Raw genomic sequence first — 10563 nt, 5'->3', positions numbered from 1 at the left:
GGAACAGTAATATGGGGAGTGTTCGGGATTATCGCCCGAATTCATCCATTTTTACAGAATCGGTTGGGTGCTGAAGTGATTTAGGRGATATGAGCATTCAGCCTTTTAAAGGGCGGGACTACATCTATAGCAATTGTGATCTCCCGTGCCTAATTATAGTATTATAATATAATTTAGTGCTGAGTTATGTCACTTTATAGGTTTTCGTTTAATAGCGTTTTCTGGGCTTTTATTTTGAAGATAATATTGTAAATTTTTATTATCTATAAATATTATAAAAGTTATAAAAGCTACAAGTCGATTGTTTGTTCGCAGTAAATTGGTAAGCCCTGAAGTAATTATAAAAAGTTTTAGCGCACTTTTTCCAACTTAAATGATAAGATATGTTATATAATAATATAAGGGCGCGAAATTATTTTATTGACAATTACTTGTTTATTATATGGCAAAAGATTATATTATTCTCTAATACTCTAACAGATGACGATGTGAGGTAATTACCTCCGAAGATTAAGTAGATGTCAAATAGGTATATATTACCCAAGATTAAGTAATTATGGAATAGATGCAGTATTGCAAAMAACTTCAATCGTAATTTGAGATGACTGCACATTTGCTACAGTAATGTAAGATTTAATCTTGAAGAATTGAACGGAAACGATAAACTTTTTGGTGTTTAATGGAGAAATGTTTTTCTTGAATTCAATGAATATATGTACCTTACCCTTCCAAAGTCTACAGCTTCCGATTAGTTTAACTTTCATCGTGCCTATAAATAAGTCTCAAAGACAAAAATAAATATTTTCGGTTTCGATTTTGAAATTTATTATTATTTTTTCTTATGAGCAAAACTTTCCACAACGTACAGAATATATTCTGAATAGTATCCAGTCCATAGGTGTTGATCCTGTCATACACCGTTGGATTAGAAGTYTCTTGACCCTYAGAAGTATAAAAACAGATTGGAATKACCCTAGAATGATCAAGGAATGATTACACTGCTAAGGAACTTAGACGACAAYACCCCTAAGATAGTGGAATATGTGAACGACATTGTCCTCTTAATTACGGGCAGGTGTYTACAGAGTATTAGCAGTTTTATGATCACTACTCTCATTCCAGAATTCAGTCTGGGATTGAACCACAAGAAAACAGATCTGCTTKTGTTTACAAAAAAGCAAAAAAAAAATCCTGTATGTAGCTTCCCATTTGAAAAATAGGATACAATTCTCCCTCAAGGACCGCAACAGAGTCACACTGCGCTGTGCATATCGGGAAATTTAAGAACAACTCCAACGAGGGTCTTGAAATAGTACTAAACCTGTCAGCTATAGACCTCTTAGTTGAAAACTGCGCAACATAATCGGCAGGATGACGCTGGCTACAGGAGAATTTATAGTACATATAGAACCTTCGGGTATATCTCGGTAGGTAATGCCGGTTTGGCAAGCACCGACTAGATGATCCACCTTTTCAACTGAAAAAAATCTAAGTAAAAGATGTTTGGCGTAAATGTATGTTAGCTGGTGCAACACTCGTAAGTATCTACAAGAATGGYTTGAAAATGGAGGATGGAGTGGGTGCGGGGATATACTGTTCAGAGTTATGCATTATACTTTTAAATTGCCGGAGCACTGCAGTAAGCCGCGGAGCTGGCCTCTATTGTCCAAATGCCATAATGTATTTGTGTAGACATCCAAGCAGCAATGAAGGCAGTAACCACGTATCACATATCGGACGGAAGTGTCTTGGAAAGCAGGGCAGCAGTGGAACGTGTTACCAGAAGCAAGCAACTTCACTTCTACTGGATGCCAGGTCACAAAGGTATCGAGGGCAATGAAATGGTGGACGAGATTGCCAAGAATGGTGTACGCCTAACATTCGAAACGTGATTGGGAAATCCATGCATTATCTATACGGCGATCTGAACAGAAGCATGGTAAAGAAAAGCAAAGCCCATTCAAAAGTAGTTCTACTCTCAGCGCTGAAAACTTCGACAAGCTCATCAATTGCACCCGCAGATAGGATCGATTCCATATCGGGTCCCGATGCAAAAGCTGATCGAAGCTTCCTGCATTACAGGGTCAATTGATATTTCTAAAGTTTCTATTGCCTCTGCACTCTGGGCGCAAAGCTTCCCAGCAGTAAATAAAGTGTGTATTGATTTAGCAATCATTTGAAGAAACAATCCCCTTAAGCACTCCTTGAAGAAATACAGACTGAGTTCTAGTCAGTYGCAATCACTTGGAAATCCATTAAATACCCTCCAGTTTCCAGTTAATAAAAGAAAGTTTACTTTCTTTATACTTACATACATAAGTTTATTTATTACAAAAAAATCGGTTTCAAAACTAAAAACTTAAAACTAAATTCAATAAATTAGATTCGGCTTTAGTTTTTAACAATGGATGCCATTGTAGTGGTCAGTTCAGTAAAGCATCCTAAATACCGCCTTTACGCCGATAAACTTGGCGTCTATTCAATGCTTGCAATGGCCGGTAGTTGTTCCATAACGGTGCACCATTGGTCTGTCTCAGTTCGAAGAATCTTTGAATCTGTACAAAAGCGATGGAACATTAAGAAACAAATTAAATTAAACATTATGCACAGTCATTTACCATTTCACGTGATATCAAAAGTGGCCTGGGAAAAACGTGCCAGGTAACCGCTTCCGAACAGGGCGGTGTGGTCAGTGAGCCTGAAAATAAAAAAAATAAAAGTCTCAAATTATCATTAAACATTAAATATTTATATGTATGTGACACGCACCTCTGTAGGCGAAAAAGTTTCTTGTATCCACATCGCCCAAAAAGTGATTCAAGCTAAGTTGATTGATTATAGTAGTATTCGTGTTGGCCGCCCGYACTCTGGGTAATGAATTGAAAACTATATTCAGTCCCGGGTAATAAGTTTGCGGAATCTATGAAGCACAGATATTTATTATGCGTAAAAAACAACATTTCCCGCTATACGCCACACTTACGTCCACAATATTAATCATAACGGCCARCACAGCCAAACCGTCTGGATGTTGCATTGCCTCCTGTGCGTTGCCATATTTCATATTTTTATGCACAATGTGGATTTCCACATCGTAACGGTAACCATTGACGGTGTGCTCCGAACCCCTGGCACCGCCTGGTGCACCCCAATGAAAATGCACCGATTGCGCTTCGTAAACGCCATCCAATAGACCGCCGGTGATAGTTGGACGCGGTCCACGTACAGTCTCCGGCAGTGCTATATCAGCTGTTAAGTACGACAGTGTATTATTCAATTCAGTCGTGTAATTTGTTGTTGCTATAAAGAAGTTTGTATGTATACATTACCTGTATGACCGTTATTGACGAGCGTGAGTCGGCCAGCGAACGGTTGCGCATAGTTTCTGAACTTCAAAGCCGGCTTAAGCGATCCGATAGACTGAAAGTGCACACAAACAAAAAGTATGAGAAATGAGAAGCAAATATAAAATTATAAAAAAATTKAAGCATTCCATATCGTCACTTAATTTATCAGTAATTAGAATTAATATATCATCTCAAAACTGGTAACACGTAAATATATTAATTATGCAATTTACTAATTTGACAATTAAGAAATGAACACACACACTTCACTATATATACTAGATCTATGTAGTTTATAGTTTTCATTTGGTTGTGTTTGAAATTGAGTAATTTTCTTTAGCAAATACGACATATTTATGCAAATGTTATGACATAGAATTAATTATGTCATACGTGATGRCAATAAAAATAATAGTCTGTATAGATGTTATGATGGTATAAATTATTTGATTTAATTATGAAATATCTCTAATTATTATTTCAGACGCTCCTCCTTTTGAAGGTCATAATGAAATTAATCTTGAGAGTTAAATACTATTACAAAAAAACAAAAATATGATCTACGTTTAGCTCAATGATAGAATTTTTGTTATATTGATATCCTTTTGCAGTGCTTGTTGCTCACGGGTCTAGAAATAATTTCATGTTACCTGTCATCTAGTTAGGATTGAGCGATTTTTTTTACTATAGTTTTGAGTTGTAAAGAATAGATTTCTCTTAAAACGTCAGTAACGTAAACCAAAGTGCCAGTGAAGAAGAAAGCATAAAAATACCTAAAAACTATTGACTACAAATATTAAACAAAATAGTGTACTAAGGCTTAATAACTAAAATGTCGTCTCTATACAAGCTCTTTATTTCTACTTTAGAAATATTCAAGACTGCTTCAATCGCTTTTTGAATTATTTGTTTTGAACACTTCATTCGAAAGATTTCACGAATTTTAAAATTGAGTTTTAGAAAACCTAGGCTGAAACATTTCTTAAAATAACTCAAAATCAGAGTCGAATGCTGTTATTTATAAATATATAAACTATTTTTAATAGTTTGTTTTCAGTTTTGATATTTTATTTTATAAAAAATTGTAATTGAAAACATAAATGTGTACAAAACTGTATATGCGTATTGAGCAGTGGCAACATTGTTCAAATGAAAACAAACAAAGATGGCTGATTTCTGCGTTTTTGCCACGTTCTCAAGTGTTCACACATTCTGCTCGATAAGGAAGGAAAAGGAACGAAGGCAGTAGCGTTCTCCACTGTTCCTGCTATTATATGTCTAAGCCTGAAGTTTAACACGACTACAATGATATATTCGAGGAAATTTAGAGAATGCCGCGGAAATATTGTTCATTTATACGTTCGTTTTTAGAAACTATGGTCCTAGCTCAGTTTTATATATAAATATTTTTCCATATTCTTAATCATAAGCATAATGTCATGTATCGTAAATTATATTTTATTGTCCTATTCATAGTTACCTCAGCGGGCAGGGTGTAGAATTTGCTCGCAGTAAGGTATACCTGTCGGAAGAGTCTAAAATCCAATATGTACTATGGCTATTTATTCGTCATTATTATTTGCGAGAGAATTCTTAAATAATGGACATGTCTCATGAGATTATATTGGCGTTATGAAGCGTTTGAGAGAGAATGTTCGTCGCAAACGACCAGATTTGTGGCGGAACAACTATTGGATTTTGTACCACGATAATGTACCGGCGCACAAAGCGATCATTGTGAACGAGTTTTTGAACTAAAATTCAATAAATATCGTTTGAGAGCATTGAAGACATCAAAACTAACTCGCAACGAGAACTAAAGGTCATCCCGGAATATAGCTTCAAAAAGTGTTTCGATGATTGGATTGTTCGTTGGAAGAAGTGTATTGTCTCAAAACGGGGAAATTTTGAAAGGGATATAATAAATTTAGATGATTGATATGCTGTTTGCGTTTTATTTCAAATTTCCGGGTGCTTATTTGACAGAATATAGAACATATAAATAAAAATTTAAGCAATTATGCCAATTTATCTACACATGTATCCTATTCATTTTTGTATTACTTTCAAATGGATAACTTTGCTGTCAACGTTTTGATAAGAGAGCAGAGCGCAATCATAGCGAGTAGAGAATAGCTCGTGTGTATTTTGTAAAGTTTTCAAAATAATATCCATGAGTACTTGGGAAACCATAAAATTAATTTAGGTAACTCCATAATAATGATGAAACTTGGATAATCCGAGTACCAAAGTTTATTCAAAATTATTCGATTTAATACAAACGGTTCGCCGGTGGGAAACTGAACAGTGTAGTAACACACACATTCAACATGAAACAGCCTTAGCAATCTGGAAGACTTCTACAAAGGTAAAGTAGACTTAATTTTGAGTTAAGCTGATGTTTCTTAAGTTTTTTTTACCGCATCTATAGTTACTATCGTCTAAGTTCTATTGTGTAGTCATTGTATATTTGATTATATGGTRCATATATGAAACTTAAGGAACAACTACAAAAATATGCAATACCCAACACTTACCGTATAATGATCCAAATTGATCGGCGACTGTTGCAATCCACCACAAGTTGGATAATCTGCGATCCATCTATTTGTATCACGGTAATCCCACTGTGGCGCACTCTGATCCGCTATTTGACGAGCTGAACAATGCAATGYAATTGAAAAGAAGAAACAACATGTGCATAAATAATAAATAAAACTTGTTTAAAAATAATTACTTAATATAAGCAAAAGTAGTTTGCCAAAAAAAAAATTTGCAAAAATGTATGTTTGCAATAAGAAAAAGTAGAAATAAAYTGAGCGTGACCTAAGATAACAGTTACGAGTTTGACTCTGTTTGTATTAATACAAATATACATATGTATGTGTGAGTTGGAGCATCTTCAAACATTTACTTTTGCATTTCTAATAAAACGCAACGCTCTGTTGTATTTCACTAATGTGAGTGTGAGTTGTTGTTGCATGAAATGGAAAGTGAACCAYATACTTACCTATGGCACATAACATACATACTTATATGTATGTGTGTCTACGCAAAATCAAGAAAGAAGATCACTCCAAAAATGTAAATTATGTTATGTTCGACATACTTATTTGCATACTAATATTTATACATGCATATGTATGTATGTATGTACATATATGTATRTATATGTAATTATAATTTATGCGCACATTTCTCTGGAAGAATTATTATTTTTATTCTTTTGAGATTTATTTGTGGTTTTGGCTTAATTTTGCACAATTTCAAGATGATTTAAATACAATGTTGGCTTATTTTCTACACCGTTATACGCAAATGTACATATCTATATGCATATCTGTTGTTAATATTTATAGAATGTGTGTCTATTTTGAAGATTACTAAGTTTCGCTTAGTCACCCCATGACGCAATTTGGTCCAACTCCGAGTCTTGGAAAAAGTCTTCAAAAAAATGAAGCACAATTAAAAAGAAATTAAATAAGGTTATTTGTTATAATATTTCAAAATATATTTGCCGCAGTTATTGACTGTAGTATTATGTACATATGTACGTAAATACAGTTATTTATTATCCATTAAAAGCAATAGATGTCAAACGTTTAAAAATGCTTCTTCATTTTAACAGAATAAACTAAATATGCAAACATTTATCTTTACCGATTATATTTGTTGCGATTTTTTATATACATTGTGACAAAAACGCACCCGGAAATWAAATTCTCCGAGTAAATTTCAAAAACTTTACATTGCTATGTTGGTAGAACTGTCCTTAATTACTATACCAAATATGAGCGCGATCTGTCAATCAATGTTTACAGCAGCTGTTTTGAGTTGAGTAGTACAAAAGGTAAAAAGGCGAACAAAGATTTTGTCTCAAATTTYGTATTTCTAACCAAATTGCGTTTGCGGGATCGTTGCGAATGTTGGAAAGTGCTTACGGTGATTCAGTTTATCATAAACACAAGTCTACGAGTGGTGCAAAGCCTTCAAAGACGAGAGATCGTTGAGGAAATTTTTAAAAAGTGAAGTCATGCAAGTGTTAGAGAGATGGAGAACTTGACATCACAGGCGAGTTCGTTGGAATAATTTTGGTGGATATTTTGAGTATGAACCGCGTTTTTGCTGGTATCGTCCCGATAAAGCCGGATTTTTTTCAAAAAGAGTACCGTAAACAGGTCTCTTGGACATGAGTGATCGTGCGAGCTCCGATCTCACATTCATGAAAAGCATTATAATTGCCGATGAGACATGGGTTTATGAGTTTGACATACAAGCAAGTCAATAATCATCGGAGTGGCGGGAAAAACGAGCCGAAAGAACAATTCATAGATTTTACACCGAATTCACCAGATTTGGCTCCGTGGGATTTTTTTCTTGTTCCCCAAACTAAAATTGCCGCTCCGTGGAACCGTGGATCCGTTTTTAGTCGATCGAAGAGATAAAACAACATTCGCTGAAGGAGCCAAAGGCCATCCAAAAAAGTGCTTATGAGAAGTGTTTCGAGGGCTGGAAAAATTTTTGGAATAAGTGAATTAGATCTGGTTGGGGTTACTTTAAAGGCGACAAAGTAAATATTGATATTTAATTATTCATATTTTACGTTTTATTTTACAATTTCCGGATATTTTTTTGTCACAACGTATTGCGATGACACCAAASGTATTTTAGCACTAGTTTCAAATAGTGGTCAAGCTTTAATAGTTGTGAATATATTTGCATATTTATGAATGGAATGGAATTTCATGCCAAAAAAATTGCTGATAGTTGTTGTAAAACGTAGTAAATGATTAACATTAATATATTTTTTACGGCATTAAATTCTAACTGACGGATTTAGACCATTTTTCMTAAGTTTAATAAATAATTAATAGGCATGAAGCGATGTCGTTCGCGGAAAGGTAAAGTCTATTTACTATTTTTATAGGTTATGTGACTAAGTAGTAACCTGTAGGTCACGATATTTTCGAAAAAAGATAACAAATAGGGAAGTGAAAGTGCGGTGTAACAATAATAGCGGTTAAGAGGATTTTTTTCAAGCAATAAATTAACGATCAGCTGACAAATGACTAAATATGTTTACTAGGTATTCAAGAAGAAAGTATGAAATATGGACCACGACAGTTTCGGCCCGSTACTTTTTTGGAGTGCGTTTGACAGCAATAAACTATGGTTCGTGACGTCATGAATAAACGAAGTGGAAGGCTTTGTTTACAATACTGCAACTTGTGACAAACTGTGACGTCTGTCTCTTTTTACCCCTTTTAATGATCTACAAAAATATCTTTACAGTAAACAAAAAATTATTTTCACTCTTTGCCATTTAAAAATATCAAAAAAAAAAGTCTAGAAATACCAAAAAGTATAACAAAAAAAAAAAAAAAGGATAATTTCTTTATTACACGATTACCTGAAGTGCCAAACCACCAAATGGCAATAAAACAAATTAACCTTGAGGCGTGAGAAAATTACCGCAATAACGTTAAAAAAAAAACAAAAAAAATATTGAATAACTTATTGTCTGATATAATTAACAATGCCTTGAAACTCGTTTCCATAGCTCATATCGGTAAAAGCATGCGGTCTGGTAAAACCAATGTCATATTGATAAGCTGTTTTTTTGACAATTAAACCGCTAATCGAGAATACAATAACAAAACGAAATTCAAATATTTTTGCCGGTAAATTACACAGTCACCACGTGGCAGGCCGAAAATTGTGATGCTGCGATGACTTGGAAAATCCAAAGCAACCATTTGGGTAGCAGTTTTTTATTTACATTTCTTTTGACCAAATTTTAACAGGGTCATTTCACCGAGCAAACAATTTTCATTTCAATAAGTTTAAACTTTAGCTTGGCAACGAGCCGATACCTTATATGGAATTTCACTTTGATATTATTTTTTTGAAATAATTATTAAGTATTCTACCAATCCTTGCCATGGAGTTTAAATTCAGATGTGTAAAATTATTGTGCAGACATAATACATACTCAGTGATTAAGGCGGCAAAAAGTTCATGGAACTATTCGTTAATTTTTAATAAAATGTATAGACAACTCATTTCGTATAATCATAACGGGTGATTCAAGTAGAAGTACTTTACAGTGAGGTGCTCAACGTATGATCAACATACTCAGCTTATAGAGCGTACTATTCGGGACACCATCACCCATCTTGAGGTCCAGCATTCATTAGTGGAGAATATTCGACCGAATAGACCACGTTCAGCACACAGTGAAGAAAATATCGTAGTCGTAGCCGAGAGTGTACACGAAGACCGTGGAGATTCGATTCGGCGTCGTTCACAGCAAATCGGACTGACGTATGGAACGACTTGGCCCATTTCTGGCTCAATAGGTATGTAAACAAACAAATTTGCCGCATATGGGACGAAGAGCAACCTGAAGAGATGCAAGAGCTGCCAGTTCATCCAGAACAAACCATGGTTTGGTGTAGAGAATCATCGGTGTATATTTCTTCAAAAATGTGAGGATATGTAAAGTCTCTGCGGACAATCCCACTTCGATTAAGGCTTTGGAACAAAACATTACAACTAGTCATCGAAAATTGGACTCAACGGTAGGACCATCTGATACGCAACCGCAACCAAAACATTTGAAAAAGATAATCTTCAACAAATAAATGAATGAAACAAATGAATGAAGGAATTTTTCTTAAGGAAAATATTGGAAATTTCAATATAATTTCGCAAAATATATACAAGAATATATTAAGTTTGCCAAGAAGTTTTTAACACTCAGAAGGAAATGTCGGAGACTCTMTGAAATATGTATGYAAATGATCAGCTTGACGAACTGGGTAAATTTAGCTAATTCCATCTGCTTGTCAACGTCCTTTTCTCCCCAAGGAGGTCGAAACCGCGTTGTCCTGCAMACTGACCGATCAAAATCAAGTTCTTATAAAGACATTTTTTTGACAAGATATCTTTCTGATATTAAGCATGATTTTTGTCAAAGGTAAAACTGCAATTTCCGAACAATTTGTTGAGAACGAACCACTATAGTATATCGATCAATATTAAATCCTCATATGGAAAACTTTTTTGTTTGTCAACGGTATTATGGTTTCGGTGTAAACGAAGTTAACGGTATTGTTTGTTATCACTTGATATCATAAAAAATTATCCAGAATGGAAATAAATACAAGTTATAATATATATGAAATTTCAAATTTTGTAAGAAATATTTAAAAAT

At 34.3% G+C, this 10563-nt stretch overlaps 1 protein-coding gene across 1 annotated transcript in view; it reads right to left on the bottom strand.

Moving 5' to 3' along the window:
* Window positions 1-2430: 2430 nt before the first annotated feature.
* Window positions 2431-10563, bottom strand: part of LOC108974116 (carbonic anhydrase 2) — a 9476-nt gene continuing 1343 nt past the window's right edge. The window contains exons 2-7 of the mRNA XM_018941755.1: window positions 5885-6006; window positions 3330-3420; window positions 2984-3249; window positions 2770-2920; window positions 2619-2698; window positions 2431-2555 (exon numbers count right to left, since the gene is read on the bottom strand). Of these exons, the coding sequence (XP_018797300.1) occupies window positions 2442-2555; window positions 2619-2698; window positions 2770-2920; window positions 2984-3249; window positions 3330-3420; window positions 5885-6006 (824 nt within the window). The 3' untranslated portion in view covers window positions 2431-2441. The remainder of the gene's footprint in view (window positions 2556-2618; window positions 2699-2769; window positions 2921-2983; window positions 3250-3329; window positions 3421-5884; window positions 6007-10563) is intronic.

Source organism: Bactrocera latifrons, unplaced genomic scaffold (assembly GCF_001853355.1).
Source record: "Bactrocera latifrons isolate USDA-ARS-PBARC rearing strain unplaced genomic scaffold, ASM185335v1 scaffold_53, whole genome shotgun sequence".
NCBI classification, from domain to species: Eukaryota; Metazoa; Arthropoda; class Insecta; order Diptera; family Tephritidae; genus Bactrocera; species Bactrocera latifrons.
Note: the sequence above shows the minus strand (reverse complement) of the source record. Positions and strands in the feature narration are given on the sequence as shown.